General features: G+C 37.5%; 1 protein-coding gene across 2 annotated transcripts; it reads right to left on the bottom strand.

The window, feature by feature from the left end:
- Nucleotides 1–334: 334 nt before the first annotated feature.
- Nucleotides 335–23,328, bottom strand: LOC110377984 (pro-resilin). 2 transcript variants are annotated; one of them, XM_064042365.1, is made up of 7 exons: nt 22,810–23,328; nt 5,123–5,172; nt 4,601–4,746; nt 3,773–4,125; nt 3,016–3,113; nt 2,378–2,512; nt 335–1,713 (listed from the first exon to the last, which is right to left on the bottom strand). In XM_064042365.1, exons 2-7 carry the CDS (start codon nt 5,126–5,128, stop codon nt 1,579–1,581), a joined length of 873 nt encoding a protein of 290 aa, XP_063898435.1. In that variant the 5' UTR covers nt 5,129–5,172; nt 22,810–23,328; the 3' UTR covers nt 335–1,578. The 2 variants fall into 2 exon arrangements, with proteins under 2 accessions (XP_063898435.1, XP_063898433.1); XM_064042363.1 differs by lacking the exon at nt 22,810–23,328 and adding an exon at nt 5,923–6,022.
- Nucleotides 23,329–23,381: the final 53 nt, after the last annotated feature.

Raw genomic sequence — 23,381 nt, 5'->3', positions numbered from 1 at the left:
AATTAATTAATTGTAAAAGGTAGGGAATGTATTTGTATTTTATTTCATTTTTGCTGCTTCTCTGTATGTCTGTTCAAGATTCGCTCAGAAACCACTGAAGAGATTTTCTAGCGGTTTGAGGAAGGCATAGGTCATTAATAATGTTAGAAGGGCGCAGTTACTTTTCTACTTTATTAACAGACCAACCTTTTTTAAACATGGTTAAGGGGTAATGTATTGGTAATCTCTTATGTTTTCATATATAAATAAATAAATAAAATAAATAAATATAGGGATTAGAGGTAAGAATTGGTAATCAAAAAACGGTCCATATTTTTTAAATCATTTATTTACAAAATAATGAGTTACGCGATCTAAAGTACTAAATGAGTATTATTTAAATGAATAGATACATAAATATGAGAGCAATGATTTTCATATTATTACTTACGTAGATTTCTTTCGTCCGCTATTACTATTAATAATCTGTATTAAAAGCATATTTAATAATGCTATTAAATTTTGAGCATTTGGATTAACTGGCCTATGAAGTCATAATTATACAAAAATGTTCAAAATCATAATAATATTTGTTGATTTCAAAATATAATCATTTTTCTGAACATTTCACAAATAAAATATATGTATAAGAAAAACAATAGACAAAATAGTTTTTTTTTTAATAGATTGATAAAGATTTTTTGAAAATTAGAATAAAAAATATATTTCGCCATTTTGTTTTCCTTAAAACTACATCTAAATAAGCGTTTTGTACAAAATCTCGTAAATGACTCGTTTCCTTTAAAAACAGCGTTAGTCGTCGTCTTAAAAATATAACCTCAAAAATGTTGAAAACGAAAATATTATCCTTTTGCATTTACTATCAAGGCTAGTTAAAACAATAGCCTTGATTCAATTAAAATATAATCCTACTAAAACAAATTGACTTGTCTTAAATACGGCACAACATTAAAAAATATAACATTTTCGTTTTCAACATAACTTCTCCAACTTTCCCGCCATATTGCAAACATGACAGATAAAATATGTCAACTGTCAAAATATAAGTTTCACAATTTACATATTTTATCAGTTTGAATGATAATAATAGTATCAACCATTTTTCACTTCCATTACATATTTTTAACTTTTAACACGTTTAACAAAATCCATTCAAAATCGATTGATAAAGTCGAAAATTCTTTGACAGGCTTAAATATACGAAAAACTACTACTACTAGCTGACAGATAACCAGGTGATAGATATCAGGAACTTATCTGACAGAAAAACAATAAGCAGCCTTTATCTCTCAGATAGCATTAACTATCAGATAACTAACCGACACTTTATCAGTAACCAGTCAAAGCGGGTCTTATAGTTATCGGCACGGATAATGAGCTCTCGGCGGAAGAGTGGGGATCGCTTTGCGCACCGTAGGTACACTTAAGGCAATAAACCAATAAATCACTTCTACGCAGGCGGAGGCCAGGGCTCAATATCTTTGCCGATGATTATAACCTGCCAAACCGGGTCTTACCCAACTTCATTACCATTCTCCGTATATTTAAGCCTGAGCCCTATTTTTGGAGTTATTTTATTTAATAGCCCTGTCCCTGGTATCCTCCGTTGTAGCCAGACTGGCTGTTTCTGTCGTAGCCACCCTGACCTAAACCAGTATCTTCGTAAGAGATCTTCGGTTTGTAACCGCCCTGGTCGGCTTCGTATTGCACGGTCTGAAAAAATATAAAATGGAACATTAATTTGCGATATTATAGCTGTGTTGGGGTCGGCTTCCAGTTTAATTGGATGCAGCTGAGTACCAGTGTGCTACATGGAGCGACTGCCTATCTGATCTCCTCAACCCAGTTACATTGAAAACCTGGTACCTTGATAGGACTGGTTGTCGGTTGTCACACTTTATGGCTTCGGAGTACCTTTAACAACTGCCAAAGATTTTCAAATGACAGCCGGGACCAACCAATTTAACGTGCCTTTAGAAACACAGTCATTGATCAAGATGACCACCCATTCACGGGGTGACCGTGCCAGGCATTGGTAAACCTTCTGATCGATAGACCTTTGCGGCTGTTAATTAGCGACGGGCTCATCTCTGTCCTAATATTACAAAGAGGAACAATTCTTTTATCTACTACTGAACAGATGACAATTTCTTTCATTGTTGGGAAGCTACACTATCTCCGGGTAACAAAGGCTCTATTTTATCCAGGTACTAACACACACAGGTAGCGACAGGAAGGTAACAGGTAGGAACTAGATTCTACGGCAAGTGCGCAAAACACCTTACCAAACGTTTTCAAAACTGACCAAGTTTCAATGGATGTTAACATAAATGATTACAATAAAATCTCCTTTCTAAAGATTTTATTCTTCACTCACCTGTTTCCTACCATCAGGGAGGAGCACGTAGTAAAGTCCCTCAGCCCTGTTTCCCTGCCTGGACTCGCGGTGACCGAAGTCGTTGCCTGACTGGTCATCTTTCACCATGTACTCGAAGTTGTAGTTCGCTGGCTCCTGGAGTATCAAGGAAATATAAGGATCCATGTCAGAGGCTATCTGGCGAATTTAATTGATGTTTCAACAGCTATACTTGCTCCTCATGTTATGTGGCCATTTAGCTAATAATCAAGATTACTTTTAAAGTTCAGTATGAAAAAGAAAAAAAAAACAGGTGGTATTTTTAGTTCGAGCAATATGAGTCAGATACCCATAAATGTGTTGAAATGTGTCGTTGAATAAGGCTTTTAGGCATTTATAGTCTATCTACGTTTCTGTAAGCTGAACAGCAACAAGGTATTATATTTTTTTGGTACATGATATATCCAAGTACCTACTTATAAGTAGATAAAAATATAAACCCGAGGACTTTGGGTTTGTTTTGAATTTTAGCAAATAGTTATCGAATCAAATAGGATACGTAGGCTTTGTTAAGCCAGTAAGTCCATCATTTGGATTTCACCAGTGCCTACTAGCGGTTTGATGCTTACTCAAATAATTAAAAGTGAAATTAAACTCACTCCGTTGCTACCATCATCGCTGCCGTATCCTCCGGCACCAGGGGGCAGGTACTGACGGCTCTGAGCCTGACCTCTGTAGGAACCACCTCCCTGAGAACCTACGAGAAAAGAACACATTGAATACTGATTTTATGAATACATAGCGATTCATCAGGAGGGGTCTTGATCATTTCCCACCAAAAAAAAAACAGGGGCGTCGGTAATTCTTTCGAATAATGCCACAGTCTAAGAATCACTTTACACCGTGTGTTAACATTTTAGACAATATAAATTCTCCTAAATGACTAAATGCTGTGTAACGCCAATTAGAAAAAATAAAATAAAAAAATTGCAAAACCGAAGACCTCTATCATTCAGTAACAGGTAGATCTAGATCAAATGTAGCTTTCTGATTGCGATAAGAATCGACATGCACCTCGTTTTTACTGAACAGCATAGAACATGTTTCGTGATCTTGTACAAGATATCTAGCTAAAGACAGATCAAACAAAGGGATCATATCTAACGAATCTAAAAAAATGATTTTCTTTTGCATACGCTTTAATGGCTGATTCACGTAGGATATAGATGGACTGCATGACGTAACATCATCTTTTGTGTATAATCTTTTGTGTATCTTTTAAGTATGATGATAGCCTAGCCGATTATCGGCCACGGCGGCTGTTCTCATACAAGGAGATCAGCCAGCTGCGCAGGACATATTATAGTGCACAAGCATTTGCAAGTAAAGGTAAGTATAAAAAGCAAATTCACTTACCACCGAATCCAGGAGCACCATACTGCTGAGAAGGACCATTAGCAGACGGGGCGCCATACTGAGACGATGGGGCGCCGAACTGAGAAGCAGACGGAGCACCATATTGGGAAGACGGAGCGCCGTATTGAGAGGACGGGGCGCCGAACTGAGAAGCAGAAGGCGCTCCATATTGCGATGAAGGCTGGTTACCTAGACCAGGGGCGCCATACTGGGTAGAAGGGGCCCCGTATTGGGAAGAAGGCTGGTTTTGACCAGGAGCGCCGTATTGAGAAGATGGGGCGTTGAATTGACCCTGGGACGGGGCTCCGTATTGGCTTGAGGGGCGACGGGAACCGCCACGGGATGAGCCACGGCTGAAAGAATAAAGTATAATGTTGTTAAAGATTAAAATATCAGTTGGTTCATAAGCTGACGTCAAACCGAAAACTTAGATTCCTCATGCTAAGGTGATACCCCATGTATTTTTGGATTTCGATGGTTGTAAACCGTTGGTAATACCATAGTTAAAATTTTATCTGCATTGAACTATTTGTTCCCTTTATCTTGACGATGAAATTGTCAGATATCTTTCATTTGACGCTCTAGTCTTCTAGTTCAGTAGATTGTTCTACTGAAATTATCGTCAATGAATGTTAATATCAGTCCCCCTTGATATCAGTCGGTCCTTGAGTATTCAAAACCAACATTTGATAAACATGTTTTTAACTGACTTAAAAAAGGGGTTCTCGGTTTGACCACCTATATATTTGTTTTAATTTCACATTTGGCTGAATAATTTTTGCTGCGGTTTTCAGCATAATATTTGTTTGTGAATCTGTCATTCCTTACCCGAACAAGGCATCAGTCTGGCCGCGCCCCGCGCCGGGGGCTCCGTACAGCTGCGAGGGTGCTCCGCCCCCGGCCTGAGGAGGGAGGTACCTGTTCACCGGAGGCTCCGCTAGGCAGACCACTGCTAGAGCGCTGATGAGGAGGATCTGAGGAGAAAGGAGTGAAATTAAAGTAAGATTTTTTTCAGTGTCAACCTTTTTCAGGAACGAAAATTGTTTTTCTCTGTATTTTCCTCCCAAGCTTTGAAACGTTAGGGCGTGACGTTTTTGGGCAAAAATGGTGCTTTTGATTAAAGAATATAGAAATCTACATATAGAAATCTTTATTATGTATTTTATTAATGCAAAGTTGCTCCCAGTCGGTCTCACAATAACATTATTTATTATATCGGGAAAATACAGTTTGCAAAGAAATATTTATATGTAAATTAGTATTACTATTTTATTACTCACTATAATTTTAGCTTGTTACGAATACTAACTCTGACAAAAACCTATTAGAAAAATATTTGAAACAACTCACTTTCATGGTTATTGAGGTATTTGAGATTTTCCTTACACGAAAGCGTTAACCTGAAACAATTGAAAGTTTCAACAAGTGAACATACAGCAGACCTACACGTAGACAATTATGTCGTGCCAGTTTGTTTGAATAGGGGTTTAAACAGGGGAGTAATTTCACGAATATATTTTCCATATAAATAAATAGGTGTGAGCTTAACTGGCATTTATTAGAAAAATATTCAGGGTTTCCTCGGAATGCAAGTAAAAACCTAATGGAATGCTAGTCTAGTTTTTAAATCTCGATTTTCTTTAAAACAAGAGAAATTGTATGGTAGGTATATTTTAGTGCAATCTTTATACTTATTGTATTGTATTAGCTGTTTTCCGCGGTTCCATCCGAATCCCGAGGTAAAAGTAGTCTTTTCACATTTGGATAAAATGTAGCCTATGTTCTTTTTAGGCTCTTATTTTAGTTTCATTATTTAAATTGGTTCAGTAGGTTTGGCGCGAAATCGAAATAGACAGAAAACAAACAGGAAACTGATGCAACAAAAGCTGGAAAAACTTTCGAGCTTTCTCGTGTTTTTGAATAACGAGTGTTGCCAACATATTTCTCTAACATACGAAAAAGTTCCCATTTATCATAGGTAATTAAGGTATGTGCTAATTTCATTGACAGAAATATGAAAAGCGTGGCATTTGAAAAGGATTTTCACACAAATATTAGGTATGCAATTATGCATAGGTACGGGAAAGTAATATTTTGTTTATCTGTACCACTTAATCATAACTTAACCTATAAAAACTCCAAACTCAAACCTTCACAGAACACTTAAAAAACACTCAAAAAACGGTTATTTCAAAAATTTGGAACACCGCACGAGAACGGCCGACGTTGCCCGAATGATGATTCGTATTGATTCCCGACCGCTTATATACCATAAAGTGAGTGATTACTGATTACATATAATGTATGTACATCCTTACACACATACGTATGTACTTGTGCATGTGTGCGTGACGATTGGTGCATCTGCTTGATACGGTTAGAATGTTGCTCTACTTCGAATAAGATTTAATTTGGGGGTCATTGCCAATTGAGTGATAATCCACGCCCATTAAAGCAATAGATATTATTTGTATGTTTTGTTAATTAAGAGTTTGAGTTTGATGTTTGAGATTTTAGAGTATTATCAAGTATAATTTTTACTTAGACTGTCTTGTATGTAAAAAACAAACAAGTTGTGTTTATTAAAAATTAGGTCAAACCTTTGGTCAAAATACTTAAACGTTACAAATCCGACAGCAACCCCAAAATGGTAACCTTGCACTCCTTCCTAACTTTACGGCTCGAAAGAAAAAACTGTATCGAACAAACTTCCCAGCAACACTGCTGTCTATTATCTACAACTAGCTTCTGCCAGCGGTTTCACCCGCATCCCGTGGGAACTACTTCCTCGATAAATGGGCTATCTAACACTGAAAGAAATTTTCAAATCGGACCAGTAGTTCCTGAGATGAGCGCGTTCAAACAAACAAACAAACAAACTCTTCAGCTTTATAATATTAGTAGGTATAGATTTAAATACTTAATTATAATATTTTTTACTACTTTTGCTCGCGACTTCGTTCGCGTGGAATATTGGCATTAGGTACTTCTGGCAGATTTTCGTTTTGACCAATAGATGGCGCTGATGTCCGAAAGAAATTTTATTTTTATTTTTTTGTAATAAAAACTATCATATGTCCTTTCTCAAGTTCCAAACTATGTCTGTACCATATTTCACACAAACCGGTTCAGTAGTTTAGGCGTGAAGAAAAGACACAGACAGACAGAGTTACTTTCGATTAGTTTGGATTTTACAAATCAATCTCTTCATCATCGACAGATGTGCCTATGAAAGTTCCACAAGCTTCATCACTTTCGTCAACATCATTCACATTGGACTTTGCCAAGAATATCAAAGTGGAGCAACCAACTCAGCGCATCAGGCACACTCTCCTAAAAGCTAGACCTATAGCGTGCTCCATTTGAAACTAGCGTAGACTTAAGTCGTGTATTACAAGCTTAGAACATACGCAGTTATTAGGGTATATACACTGAGTTATCATGGCTCGTGGCTAAATAACAGCCCCAGAACGCGATCATAAGGTTAGCCCCTCAAGTTGTTCGAGGATTTGTAAGGTTAAGCAACGATTGGTGCGATCGGTAGCGAGTCATGAGGAGTTCCTTCGTGTTTCGAAGGCACGTTAATTTGGTGGGTACCGACTCTCATTTGAATAATATACTTTATGTTTAAATATCTCTCAGGCAGGCAGTTGTTATGAGCGGTCAGAAGCTGTGCTGACGGCCAGTGTTACCAAGTAGTATCGGGGTGTCTAGGGTTGAGGAGGTCAGATAGGCAGTCGCTCCTTGTAAAACACTGGTACTCAGCTGCATCCGGTTAGACTGGAAGCCGACCCCAACATAGTTGTCAAAAGGTTCACAGATGATGAATTTCAGAGATCACTTACCACTTACAAACTGGACTGCCTGAAATCTCTTAACTATATATATTATATACTAATCATAATCAAAGTACATAAGTGTAACTATTTTTTCCTATAAAGGTGAAGGGTTTCCGTCTCATACACAGGTCAAACGTGTATTTGCATTGATAAGAGATAACGTGCTCTAACTGCATATTGCTGATAAGTGATAATAACAAATCACTTATCTATATTTATAACTTAGGTAGTTACGGTATATTATAAAGCTGAAGAGTTTGTTTGAAAAATCTTTTCAGTGATAGAGAGCCTACCTATAAGTTCGCAGAGGTTCCACGGACGCGCGTGAAACCTTGTAGGTATACGTCTAAAGGTATAATAAGTATCCTGAAATAAAAATTAGCCTATGTGCTTTCTCAGGTTGAAATCTATCTGCATCGTGTAGGTACCTTTAAATTATATAGGTATGTAGATATTTAGGCTGTCATTTCCAATATCACCTACCCATCATCTTTTACGCAATCCTCGCATAGTTTGCTCAGACAAAGTCACGGTATTTCACTAGTTTAGAAACCTATAAATAGTTCACTGTAATAATCTTTGGAGACAGGTTGCATCTGTCACGATCATGAAGGAATAGACAGGGCCTACTAAATTATATACTACGAAAACATTCAAGCAATTATCAACTTTATTCCTGTAGGATTAAAGTTGGATTTAGTATAGCAGAGATGGCTGAAAAGGTTGTAAGCTTCAAAGTTGGTAATCAAATTTGGGCTTTATGTTGTAGGTGATAAAGGTTGGTTTTGAATAAATGTGTGGTATGATAGAATTTGTGTAGGCGTTTATTGGAGTTTCGCATCAAACAATTTAATTTCAAAATTGTTGAAAGTAGTCCTGTAGTGATTGCTAGGTCGTCAGTTCGATTCTCGGGTCGCCCTTTATCGCACTTTCAAATGTAATCAAGATTATTTTATTAGGGTCGTAAATAAACATCATTTAACAAGTATCCTAATACCTAAGTACCTACATAATAATTACCTAATAGAAGCAAAGTTTGTGTGATTGAATGCATTAATCTCAGAAACTAGTGTTTCAATTTCAAAATTGTTTTGAGTTAGACAACCCATTTACTGAGGAAAGCTAATAATGTGCTTCTTAGGTACTGGGGTGTTAACGTTAATGTAATAATTTTTTACTAGCTGACCCGGCGAACTTCGTACCGCCTAATTATTGGAGGCATATTTAGTAAGTCAAAAACACACGACACAATACTTTTTTTTAATTTTCGCAATTTTTCCTTATTTGCTCACCGTTTAGGACCTACCCTGGACTACGACAAACATTTTAAAACCAGAATTAGCTCAATCGGCCCAGCCGTTCTAAAGTTTTAATCAGACTAACGAACAACAATTCATTTTTATTTATATAGAATATAGATTTCAAACTAGCATATTACGGAAGGAACTACCGACAAAAAGTAGGTATCCAGTAACCTCCCTCGATAAATGTGCTATTTAACACTGTTTTTTTCGACATTCAGATTAGTTTAAGCAAACAAATAAACAAACTATTTATAATATTGATATAGATAATGCCTTTCACCAGACTTGTCAATCAGAACCTAGGACCACAAGCTATAGAGTCGTGCTAACGCCCACTGTACTACGGAGGCAAGACGACAATTAATTTGGTTTTAGAACCACATTTATTGCTAAAAACCAGTAAAGCAAAATGTCGCCGAGTTTACTCCACCATTGTCTCGTAGTATTGTTTTATTGCTCGAAGACTTAGGGCCAGGCCACAACAGTGCGTTGCGGCGTCGCATCGCAAAAACAACATTGCACAGCTATGCGATTAATATGATATGCGTCGTTGATTTTTGCGATGCGACGTCGCAACGCACTGTTGTGGCCTGGCCCTTAATATCATAGTAGATGAGAATAGGTTTAATATGGTATATATTTAATTTTGGACACCAATGACTGTGTTTCGGATGGCACGTTAAACTGTAGGTCCCGGCTGTCATTGAACATCCTTGGCAGTCGTTACGGGTAGTCAGAAGCCAGTAAGTCTGACACCAGTCTAACCAAGGGGTATCGGGTTGCCCGGGTAACTGGGTTGAGGAGGTCAGATAGGCAGTCGCTTCTTGTAGAGCACTGGTACTCAGCTACATCCGGTTAGACTGGAAGCCGACCCCAACGTAGTTTGGGAAAAAGGCTCGGAGGATGAAGATATTTAATTTTGGACCCTTACAGCCTATTCACTCGCAAAATTTTTCCGTCACTTTTTCCGAGCTTCAGCGCTCGGTTCATTAACATTTTAACAGTCATTGTATCAGTTGTCATTGGTTTTCGACACCGGACGTCAGTGTTATTGCTGCAAATTTAAGGGCTGCATGAAATCAAGAAAATAATGAAATATTTTCCACGCCGAAATAAAAATGCCTCTCCCCTTTTTCAAGCTCTAGGGCTAGACTATTGAACCAAATCAATAGTCTTGCCGTGAAAGCTGGACAGAAGAACAGAATTAGTTTTCTTTCATATTATTAAGTAAGGATCTTTATTACTTTTAAGTTTAAATATAGATGTAGTTTATTTTTAAAATGATGTACCTACCCACAGTTTATCTTTTTAAATAAAATGCAGTATCAGTGTAGGTATCTAAGAAAAAGCTTGCATTGAAGAAAGTATTTTTTTCATAAACGACTTTATTTGGAAAACTTATATTCCCACCCCATACTAAACCTGCCTGAAGCTCCCAACCTTATACTATACTTACACATATTGCTTAACTTGCGTACCATATGATTTATAGACCTGCGCATACGCAACGATCGTGATGCTCCAAATCGTGATCGCTACCGAAAGGTATAGTTAATTGAATGGATTTTTTTAACTTATTTTATTTAATAAACTTGCTGACCTAGTACGAAGTTGGTTTGGATATATCGCGCGCTTTTGCGGGTCACTTAATTTGCAGTATCATGGCTAAGTAACAGCCAGTCAATCAGGCAATTAGAGTAACTGAACACGGCCAATTTTTAGTTGACCGATCATTTGTTTCGGCTCAAAAATCAGTTTGTAGATGAATGGTAGTACACACATTACAAAGATCAGATATAAGAACGACAGGAACTTTATTGGAATCAAGATTTTAGTTTTTTCAAATGGCAACCATCGGGTCAACTCTCGGCCGACAGTTTAGCCGTAGTGTGCAGGTACTCTTAAGGCCTAAGGAAACTTTGTTTGAACGTGAAAATTCATAGTAAACAGTTTTCATTGGAGCAGTCACTCCATTCGGATTGCCCGGGTAACTGGGTTGAGGAGGTCAGGTAGGCTGTTTGCTCTATGTAAAATATGTATTGGACAAAAGTTATGTAAAAAGCATTTGGTTACATCTTTGAGGTTCCTTTCAACAGCCTTGAATTATCAAGTCTACATAATCGTTGCATCCTTTTCCCAAACAAATGCATAAAATAGGAAATAAATTGTTCTTCTTAAGATCATCTATAACTACAAGCTTGTCAGTTTGATCACGAATTAGAACTGAAATTGCTACATAACAATAAAATAAATGCATTTCTCAATAACTGTGTGATGGGTTATTTTGGTTGAGTATGCATTTAATTTCTGTTTTATTTTATTGCCAATGTTTTGAATACAATATGGGTAGTAAATACAAAAATAATTAGGGAAACCTCTACTCTAAAATACTGCCAGCCTCTTGGGTACGCTCCCTGTTGACAGCGATGGGGATGAATTTTTTGACGCTTTTTAGATATAGGTAGTGTTTTTTTTATAGTTTTACTAGGATAGTTTTTTTGTGTCGTAAATATATGTATGTATATAAATAACTATGTAAAGGAAACCTAATTTAGGTTTAGAACTACTGAGCTGATTTGTTATGTCACTGTTGGAAAGCTACACCATTCCCGAGTAACATAAGATCTAATATAGTAAAGAGAATTTTTTTGTTTGTTTGTACCCAAAGGTTCCAAAACTACTGAATCGAATTGAAAATTGCTTTCATTGTAAGGAAGCTACACCATTCCCGGATAAATTGGCTATACAAACTTAATCCAGGCAGTAGTTCCCAGGAGCCCGCAAGTGAAACCGCGGGAACAGCTATTAACTTAGGTACAGTCGTTAAATTACTTGTGTCCAGTTAGAATGACTTATTTTTTTATGACTTATTATCTTCCTAGCCTAGTCTCAGTTTTCTCAAATCCGCCTGACGGCCTCTGACGTGGAATTGTAACAACGACTGCTACTGAGTAGCATTCGGGGACGCCGGCGCCACGTGCCCTCCCAGGCACGGGGGTGTAACACCGACAACTTCAAGACTTCGGGCTACTTTTCTTCTTTTTGAAGGATTCTAAAACCTACAAAGCAATTTAGGCTTGACCCAGGAATCGAAATATAAACCCAGTGTACGGTCTTCGCTCTATAGACAACCGTGACCAACGGGTTACGTATGTAGACGATATATCATCGAATTGAAACTCATTAGGACATACCAATCATTACCCAGAACGAAAATCCTACTAATTTAATTAATCCTACTCCAAATTCAAGCCAACAAATTAATTTAATCTATTTTAATTAACATAGTTCGTGTAAAAGTAATGAATCGAGAGATCGTGTATCGATACCGATTTGATTGCGATAATCGCACGGAGGAAGGAAAGATAGCGGAGATGCCATAAGGAAGGTAGGTCAGGCGCCTTCTTGTAGGTCAAGCAATGTATTGTAGGCGTGATCAGTTACTAGAACTAATGAGACGTTCGGATTCCTTGTCAAATCAAAACTGTTAAAGATTGGTCTTGATTGATTGGTGATTTTAATTTGAAAATGATGGACGTGTTCTAAAGAAGGCATGTAAGGGCGGAGCTAGTAACGTTCCTCGTCCCTCGAACACCCGCATGTTGTCGCGCTATTTTCTTAGGAGATTTTGCGTTTTGATATCTCCGCTAGTTAATTTCGTTCTCCATGGATAATCGAATGATTTCGCGTAATAGTCTGAGATGCGCCGACGCATCGTGGTCCATTAAATCGTTGCATATTACCACGCTGCGACTATTAGAGGATCGATAGAGTGATAGGTGCAACTATTCGTAAAGGCTGGTACTCATTATTTAGGTTGATATGCCTCGATAACATAAAAGACAATCTTTGGTGGAATATCATCAAATGCCTATTTTTCTTTCTAACTGTCCAGTACCTAGTTCTTGAGATTAAGGGCAGCAAAACTCATTTTTAGCTTTATAAAATTAGTATAGCTTAAAATAGCTTTACATCTATCTTGAAAGCAGTCGTTATAACCACATTTCAAAAGCCTGAAGGGGTTTAGGTAACTCTGCACCTTACTTGCAAGATCACGAATTTATTTATAGTCGCACAGTCGGCACTCAGCTTAACGGAATCAAGCTTGAGTTTTCGATCTAGTATAATTTTTCCTCAAGGACTTGTAACTATCTATCGCGATTAATTTCACGAAATATGTTAACTACTTTTAAAAAATGTGATCTATTTGAACCAGTATAGAGTTTACCCACCTGAAATGTATGAACATTAATTTAAAACCAAGTTCAGGATAGTATTACAGTTACGTTACGGGTAGTTAGAAGCTAGTAAGTCTGACGCCAGTCTAACCAAGGGGTATTGGGTTGCCCGGGTAACCGGGTTGAGGAGGTCAGATAGGCAGTTGCTCCTTGTAAAGCACTGGTACTCAGCTACATCTGGTTAGACTGGAAGCCGACCCCAACATGATTGGGAAAAGGCTCGGAAGATGATGATGATAGTATTTATTTTAAGTTAAGAAAAGCATTAGGTTTAAGGCATGTATAAGAAAAACTAATAAGAAAGTAGTGGGTACATTGCTGAGTATTTACCTAAGTAATATAAATAATTTAAAAGGTACAGTATGACAAATAAACTAGACATACTTTTACTTGGCATCTAGAAGTATGGATTGGAATCTACTACCTACGCAATTCCCTAGGTACACAATTCTAATAAAATAATATTTGTAATAGTTTGACAGTAACATTCCATAGCTTTTGTCTCTCAATTTTAGCGCTTGACGATACTTTATTATAAGTAATCGATGATGATAAATAATGATTAATCGATTGGTATTAAATCGTCAATTCGATACGTGCAATTAATTTTACGCTCACCGTGTATGTGATTGAAGAAATGTATTATTTTTAAGTGGAAACTGTGTTTATTTTAGACCATTTCAAAATGCCTATGAAATTCTTTGGATAAGTCAAGCCATGTAGACACGCGGTTCCAAAAGTGATTACGTGGTGTACTTATAGTAGGTATTATTTATCAAAACTAATTTATTCTTAAAATACAGCAAGATATTATATTTCTGAACAATTAGTATTAGTAACCAACCAAATCGGTTCCATCGTCTTATCGTTGACAGACTGGCCGACAGAACTATTTTTCTAGGTATGTATGTATCTAAAATAATATGAATGCTCAGTTAGATTAATAAGTTCATCATCCTCCGAGCCTTTTCCCAATCATGTTGGGGTCGGCTTCCAGTCTAACCAGATTCAGCTGAGTACCAGTGCTTTACAAGAAGCGACTGCGTATCTGACCTCCTCAACCCAGTTGCCTGGGCAACCCGATACCCCTTGGTTAGACTGGTGTCAGACTTACTGGCTTCTGACTACCCGTAACGACTGCCAAGGATGTTCAATTAGATTAATAAGTTATTCAACAAAATTATAATTAAAATACCTTCAGTACCAAATAAACTGATTCCATTAGGTACTGCTCATTTGGGTAATAACCAATCAAGTAGGTACGCCTAATTACCGCTCCAGGTTCTAAACCATAAAGTTAAAACGGCCAGTTAAAGTTAACTGCGGTAATAAAACATGTGTATGTCTAGCGAAAGGATTCACAATTTCAATGAAATACAATCATGGAGTACGGAAAAATGAGCGGAGATGCCATAATACTGGCGTACACGGTCGATTTCGGCCACGGCGGCTGTTCTCATTCAAGGTGATCAGCCAGCTGCGCAGGACATATTTATAGTGCATGAGCATTTGCGCAGACACAGGTGCACTCCCTATTCCTTCACTCTCATAACCCGATGGGACGGCAATCCAACACGACCGGAGAAAGATCAGGCGCAGGACCTACATTAACGTGCTCTCCGATCAATCACCAACTTCCAACTACGGGCTGCCTTGTGAAAGTTTTAGAAAACCCACAAAGCGATTTCGGCCCGACCTCGGGGATCGAACCCGAGATCTCGGGCACAGCAGCCGCGCTTGCGACCACTAGACCAACGAGGCCTCGGAGATATATTCATAATGCAGGTAGGTCAGGCGCCTTGTTCTAGATCAAATATATATGGTGGGCATTACCAAAACGATCAGTTACGAGTTAACTAACGAGGTGTCAGGGTTCTTTGAGACATGTGTTATCGATTTTTTAAATTATAAAAATGGTGGGGGCTTAAGAAAGCGTTTAAGGGAGACAGTAACGTTCCTAGTCGAAAGTAGCGCGAAAAAAATGCACGGTGTGCATTTTTTTCGCGCTACTTTCTTAGTAGAGTTTGAGGCTATCATTGAACATCCTTGGCAGTCGTTACGGGTAGTCGGTAAGCCAGTAAGTCTGACACCAGTCTAACCAAGGGGTATTGGGTTGCCCGGGTAATTGGGTAAATAGGGCAGTCGCTTCTTGTAAAGCGCTGGTACTCAGCTGCATCCGGTTAGACTGAAAGCCGACCCCAATATAGTTGGAAAAAAGGCTCGGGAGACTTTCGTAGGAGATTTTCCGTGATGGCACCTCCGATATCATTTTGTTCTCAATGAGATCGAATCATTGAATCGAGATGTAAGACCTTGCTCTCGATTGGTGGGATACCGATGTATCGATTACAGTTTGCTATCGAATCGATTGTCATAATAGCGACTCGTGCGAGAGTTGTGAAATCTGATATGCGAGAAGTGTTGTGTGCAGATATCGATATATTTTTTTTATTAAATTATTTTTTTTTGTTCATGAAGGTATTATGCTTCGTATTGAATTTTAATTCAATTCTAATTTTGTTTACCTACATGACATAACAATAAAATGTAATTCGTTTAAATAACAAACAGCATCCATTCATGGATACTGTACAGAATCCAAAACGTCGGTATAAGAAATTTATAATTTTAATAAATAATAATTTCAGTTTTAAAATTTTAATATTACTTAAAGTTATATTAAATATGAATTATATTTACGAAAATGCAATGCTTATGTACTCTGTTCGATTTGCTCATATTGCTGAAATGAAACCTACATTGTTATAAGAAACAAAAATTGACAGAATGTAGAACAAATATGTGTTTTATGTATTTGACTTAAAATCTACCTAGGAGTATGCACTATTTTATATCTATGACATATTCTGTATCTGTATAAGAAAGAAGTAACTCTAGTTTATCGATATCGACAATTCAATTCATCGACCGCGCACGGCTCACCGTAACTTACAATTTTGATGTTCATAGCACGAAGCAGCCTTGTTGTAATTAGATGATATTCTTTGCATAATAAATAATAGAATTTATATCATAAATCTTTTAATGAAAAGGCTAGGCCGATGGTTTATAATGAACAAATAAAATCGTGTACCTTGATTGTAAGTATATTTTGAACTATTGTTATTATAAAATGAATTTGACTTACATGTAGATAGCTCGTGGTGTCCTAGTAGGTAAAGAATCTTGGCTAAGGCTTTCAGTCTAACCGAATTCAGCTTAGTACCAGAGTTTTACAAGGAGCGACTGCCTATCTGACCTCCTCGACACAGTTACCCGGGCAACCCAATACCCCTTGGTAAGACTTACTGGCTTCTGACAATCCGTAACATCGCCCAAGATAGTAAATAACAGCCGGGCCCTAAAGTTTAACGTGCCCTCCGAAACACAGTCATTGGTGTCCAAGATATACATGCTTAGAAAGTACATACAAACTTAGAATAGTTGCATTGGTACTTGCCTCACCTGGAACCGAACCTACACGATCATACATGGGAGGTTGGTTCTTTACCCACTAGGTCACCACGACTTTGTGCGAAAACCCCTAAAATGCGTAACATAACATCATTATAGCACATCTTTGCTGTCATTGAACATCCTTGGCAGTCGTTACGGGTAGTCAGAAGCCAGTAAGTCACTAGTCTATCCAAGGGGTATTGCGTTGCCCGGGTAACTGGGTTGAGGAGGTCAGGCAGGGCAGTCGCTTCTTGTTAAGCACTGGTACTCAGCTACATCCGGTTAGACTGGAAGCCGACCCCAACATAGTTGGGAAAAAGGCTCGGAGGATGATGACAACTTTGTTCGCTATCGCAATAAGTACCTACAGGCACAAGAGTAGGATGCATCAATTTTGTGCTATTACGCCTTCAGCCTACTATCACGTGAATGGCCTTGAGTTCCAGCCCCAGAAATGTAATTTACATTCCAGTGTACTTAGATGCAGAATTTCGTGTAATTTGGACATTATTTTTGGTTATGGTCGGCCATAAATATGTAGGTAATCCAAATGCAGAAGTTGGCACAGGGATATATGTGTAGATGTTTCAAAATTAAAATCAAAAATCATTTATTCAAAATTGGCTGCAAAATAACACTTCGAACCTAACCTTTTCCCAAATATGTTTGGGTCGGCTTCCAGTTTAATCGGACGCAGCTGAGTACCACAGTTTTACAGGGAGGGACTGTCTATCTGAACTCCTCAACCCAGTTACCCAGGCAACCTAAACCCCTAGGTAAGACTGGTGTCAAACTTACTGGCTTCTGACTACCCGTAATAACTGCCAAGGTTGTTCAATGACAGCCTCAAAATCTCCTAAGAAAGTAGCGCGCCAAAATGCATGGAGTGTTTTTTACCTTCCAGTCTTATAGGATGCAGCTGAGTCCCAGAATTTTACAGGGAGCGACTGTCTATCTGACCTCCTCAACCCAGTTACCTCTAGCTAATATGAAAAATGTAGTACAAAGTGTGTCAGTAAGACAGTGACGTCACAATATGATGCTTCCTCCATATAATTGGTGGTTCTGTTTAGTGTTGTGTAAGGATCGTGCGCAGGCGCCGCTGGTTTGAATATCGATCAGTTAGGTTGGCGGTGGGCCGAGTTATAGGCGGTAGCGAGTTTTAATAATGACTAGCTTATAAATACAAGCTGTTGATTTGCATCCGTGCCATATTCAAGGACATAATTATGCTAATGATTCTCAACCCAAATCAACAAAAAATTGGGACGTAATTTTTTTTTTTTTGGAATTCCTTCGATGTCATCTAGCCATATTTAAACTTGGCGCGTGTGTTACTGGCCTTAAAACCGTGCTGCGCCCTCACACAAACGCAAACTTAAAGCATACGCAACGATAATTTATTCATAACATTGGATTACTTCCGAAATACTACGACATTACAATGACAAAAAAAGTAGTGCATATTTATTAGCTATTTCCCGTCTACTATAATTCTAATCGACTATTTACGTATTTTATGTCCTCCTCCTGAAATATGGCACGAATGCAAATCAACACCTTGTATAGCGGTTTGACCCCCGTGCCTAGGGAGTTTTTTCATGTATACAGATAAAATACACCCTTTGTTACTCATGAAGAGTGTGGCTTTCCAATATGAAAGAATTTTTCAAATTGTTTCAGTAGTTTCGGAGCCTTTAGGATACAAACAAAGAAAAAAATGTCCTCTTTATTATATTAGTATAGACTAGCTGTTACCCGCAATTTCACCTGCGTCCCTGGGGAGCTTCTAACCGTGAACACGTAAAACATAGCCCTATGTTCACCGAGGATAATGTAGCTTCCAACAGTGAAATATTTTTTCAAGTCGATTTCAATATTTTTTGAGATTATTCATTTTTTTAAATGTTTTTATTTAACTTACTATACATATTTTTGGAATTTCTCGCCACAAGTTTTGTACCTACTTATACATTTCTCGCTTTATTCTCATAACTTGTACCACACAAAACAAATACTTGTAATTTTCTTCTGTCACGACATCACTATCATCTCCTAAACGTACAAGTTGTTTATTTATAATATTATATGTACTTACATATTTGCAAATACACCAATTTGTTACTTTTACTAATTGCCTGCGGGAAAGTTAAACTATATTTAACTAGTTTAAGAATTATGCCATACTTGCTTAACCGGTTACTAGATACGATTTAACAGACGTAAGTACCTAAATATATTTTAGAGGTTAAGCTTAGGTCAGAAATTGGATGGGTGACTGTTTTGAGCAATGCTTGTTGGATTGCTAGCTTGACGAGTTTTTTAAGAATTTGTAGCTAAATAAACACTTCACCGCTTTTCCAAGGATAAAAAGTAGCCTAATTCTTTCATAGACTCTAGGCTATTTCGGTACTTGCAGCGTGAGGGAGTGTCCGACTCTTACTGACTAAAACCCAACATGTTCCTTCTTAAGCCCTTCGTGTGCCAGGGCCGCGGTAACTCGCGCGAACAATCCCCCAGCCCCGACAGGCTTTGGTCCCATATAAGTACTACTTTACATTACTTAATTTATTCAGTCTAACCTAGTCTAAGGGGTATTGGGTTGCCCGGATTCAGGATTTCAGTTAGGGCAGTCGCTCCTTGTAAAACACTGGTACACAGCTACATCCGGTTAGACTGGAGGCCGACCCCAACATAGTTAGGAAAAACTTTGGAAGATGATGATAAGTTGGATACTTTAATCTGCGATGACCTTCCAGTAATTTCTCTACCTTTCATAAATCCAAAGTGAATGTCCTCGCATGAAATGACAGTGGCACGAGTCCCTGCTTATACCATAACATCACGACTTAAGAGCGTTTACGCTCGGCGCGCGATGTCAACTTTAGGTAATTCAACGCAAAAAACCGCGCAGACTAGCGTCACGGCTGTGTGCGTGCCTATCATACTTCACGTATAGTCACACAAACCATTTTGATCCTTTCGAGTGAAATTGGTAGAACAAAAAATATATTATTCAGTAAATAGTTAATAGCGGGAAAATAGTGTAAGTCTATGGATGTCTTAAAATATAAAAGTCGTTAATACTTACACTCTTTTGCAAAAAAATCGGGCACCTATGAAAACCTTGGTTTTGAGCACTTTCTGTATATTACATACAATTTTCAACAGTACTAAATAGTCGACTGATGATTAATGACAATGTTAAGAGTTTCTGTATTTTAACCGATTTCAAAAAAAGAAAGGAGGAGGTTTCAATTAGATTGTTTTGTGATTGTTCTCGATTTCTCAAAGACGCCTGGACCGATTTGAAAAATTGATTGTTTATATGAATGGTCCAGTCCATCCAGACCGAAAAATTGTGGTCAAATAACAACAATTGCCGGAAAGCCAAATATTGGTGAAGAGCTTGGGTTTACCATTGCAAATAAAGTTTTAAGTTATCTATCCTATATGCTTCAATATTATTCGAGATCAAAAGTCAAAATTTGGGTACATCCAAAATGAAAAAAAAAAATTATAGCTCGATTGGTAACAGACATCTGCAATAAGTGATTTCTAGCCTAAGGAGTCCGCCATATTGGATTTAGACTCGCGACACATTTTTTCGAGTTATTCATAGCAAGCCCTTTCATTTGATACCCATATCGTAGGAATGCATTAAAACATTTTTTCTCCATCTTGGGTATACCGCCATATTGGATATAGAATCATACATTGTCATTAAAACTGAACATTCAAACAAAATTTCAACTCAATCGATAAAAAAAAATATGCTTCAAAATTGAGCTTTAAATAAAATAGTAATGTATCAAGATTTGTTGGTCGCGCTTGAAATGTACTCTATTCTCGGTATCCACGGCAGAGGTTATTCACCCTACGCGATGTGACGGAGCGACACGTCCTCTCTCTGTGAAGCCTTGCGGCGGCCTGGTTTGAGTTGACTCGCGTGCAGCGTTTTATAGTAGTTTTAAATAATTTATAAAAAATAAAACGAGAGATTAAATTATAATATAAAGTTTATGTTTTAAAGAAAGAGTTATATTACTATAGTAAATAATTGTTATATTAAATTAAGTAAGATAGATAGGTAAAAAAAGCATTTGAAATTCACAATTTTTCACATTGTTAAAATATTTTTTTCTGAAAGATAGAGACCTAAATCAAAAAATGTTTTCAACTAACTATAGGCATGGGGATTTCGTCTATGAGTAAAAAAATAAATTTGATTAGATTTGCCACTGTTTTCACATGAATTTAAGCTTCGAAATAGACGCTGAACGGGAATTTTATAAAACATCTGTTACGTTATAGGGGTTTTAAGTATTTAAACTACACAAATTGAAATTTATGTTCAATTAACTATATAGACAGTGAAATTACCTTGCGTTATTAAAAAATAACATAGTTATAGGATAAGTAGTTACTGAGAAACAGTGGTTTGAAAAGTACCATTTTAGGCCAAATGGCGCGCGGTTGACGTACACGCTCTTAATCGGTATGTTTGTTGCTTCATACTATTGTTAAACATGAAACACAGGGCAATTTATGTACCTGAAAGAATAGGATGTTCATTGAAGTGTGGATCAAGTGACAGGATCATTTGCCGACTTTTAGACTTAGGGAGAAAAATTATATTACCAGATCTTGTAGTTCGAACTCGAAGAAAAATTCGTTTAAAATCTGGGATATCAATATGATTTTTTTTAGGAATGTTGTAGATAAGTTGGCCGCTATACATATATCCTGTGAAAGGCAATGATTTTTTTCTGCATTTTTATTGGAAAAATCTATCGTTGTAATAACAAAGGGAGTAGGATTTTTCCCATTTACCCATAGAGAGGCTTTAAAAAAGTAATATATAGTATAAATGGGAAACACTATTTAAAAGTCTGTAAATGCAAAAAAATTATAATACAAAAATTGCCACATCCCTAATTGATCTCCCATTAAAAATGCCAAAAATTACTTCAAATCCGGTTCAAATAGCGACGCAGGCGCATCGGGGCGCCGCCATCTTGCGTAATCTCAAAGCATCACGATTAGGTTTAATTTAGGCGATAGTTACTCTAGACCAGGTCAGATTTATGTGGCTATTTACTGCCTTATATATTTATTGGAGACCTACAGGTCATCCCACTTAGATATTTCGTATTATTTATTAGATTCATCTATTTATGTACAACTAGTTACTTCGCGGCTTCGCCCGCGTGGTGTGTTGATAAAAAGTAGACTATGTGTTAATTCAGGGTATCATCTAACGACATACCACAACCAAATCGGTACCTACCTATAGCCGTTTTTGCTTGAAAGGATAACAAATTTTCACATTTATAATATTAAGTAGGATTAATAATATTAGTAGAATTTCACATTTATAAAGTAAGAAGGATATTAGTAGGATAGAAGGACTAGTATGATTATAATATTAGTAGGATTAGACTAGAGTTAGGTCTCAAGATTCTATGATAAAAGTGTGTGCAAATCATCAAAATTAGTTTACTTAGTTGTTTTTACGGGAAAGAATGACAAACAGTATCATATTTACTAGCGAGTGTCTCAAGGCAGACTCTCTTATGTACTCCTCTTATGTACTCCACTTATATACTACCCTTATTTACTCCTCTTATGTACTCTCTTATGTACTCCTCTTATGTACTCTCTTATGTACTCTCCTATGTACTCTCTTATGTTCTCTCGTATGTACTCTCTTATGTACCTACTCTCATATGTGCTCCCTTTATGTACTCCTCTCATGTACTCTTTTATGTACTCTCTTATGTACTCCTCTAATATACAGGGTTATTGGTAAAACACTAACAACCTTGCAGGACTGTATTACTAAAGTCATAAACTACAACTTTTGTTCTATGACTTTTTATAAAACACAATACATTTGCCAAAAACAAACATACAAGATTTCATTGTTCTATCTAACTAACACATTTCAAATCTATTTTGCTTTACCAACTAAAGGCCCGATCGAGACCAGTCGAGCGATTAGTCGACCTTGGAGTGTGCGGACGAGTCGAGATTATCACACATTAGGTACAATAAATTCGTTTGGTAGAGGGTTTGCACTTTTAGAATGAATGCAAGATCTTTACCTACCCACGCCTCCCGCGCACTATTATCGTACCCAGTCATACTTTTGAATTGGTAATAAGTCAAATAAAAAAAATATCGTCTTCTTCACGTACCGTGTGTCTCGGTGGACGACCACTATCCCTGATGGCATGCCGGAATTGCCCGTAATCTCGTTACCGCTGTGTGGCGGCTAGCATTGTTACTAAGCGAGGTGTAGGGATGTTTGGGAATCGTATGGCGTATTGGCGACAGGCTTCCGAAACATTGTCATCACACCTAGCAAGCATTCGCACCATTTCCGTGTACTCGACATTTGAATATCGATACGCCATACCGTAAAGATAATTACGTTCGCACTACCGAATTTCGCTACAAGGACACGTATAACGCGACGCGGGCGCATAAAAACGACTGACGGCCGCTCGTAAATAGGTCAAGTTCAAACGCTCCCCCGCCGACCGAGCCCCGCTCGCCTCCGCTGTCTTTTGTACTTGTTTTGCTTCGCATAGACTTCGTAAATTTTAGACCGTACAATAGAAATATTTTAATTTTTGTGTGAAAATTTTGATGAACTAAAATCTGAGAATTATTAAAAGTCATAGAACAAAAGGTTTAGTTTATGATATTAGTAATATGGTCCTGAGAGGTTGTTAATGTTTTACCTATAACCCTGTATATATTCCGC

The sequence above is a fragment of the Helicoverpa armigera genome, chromosome 28 (assembly GCF_030705265.1).
Source record: "Helicoverpa armigera isolate CAAS_96S chromosome 28, ASM3070526v1, whole genome shotgun sequence".
Lineage (NCBI taxonomy): Eukaryota > Metazoa > Arthropoda > Insecta > Lepidoptera > Noctuidae > Helicoverpa > Helicoverpa armigera.
This window is presented reverse-complemented; position numbering and strand designations above follow the sequence as displayed.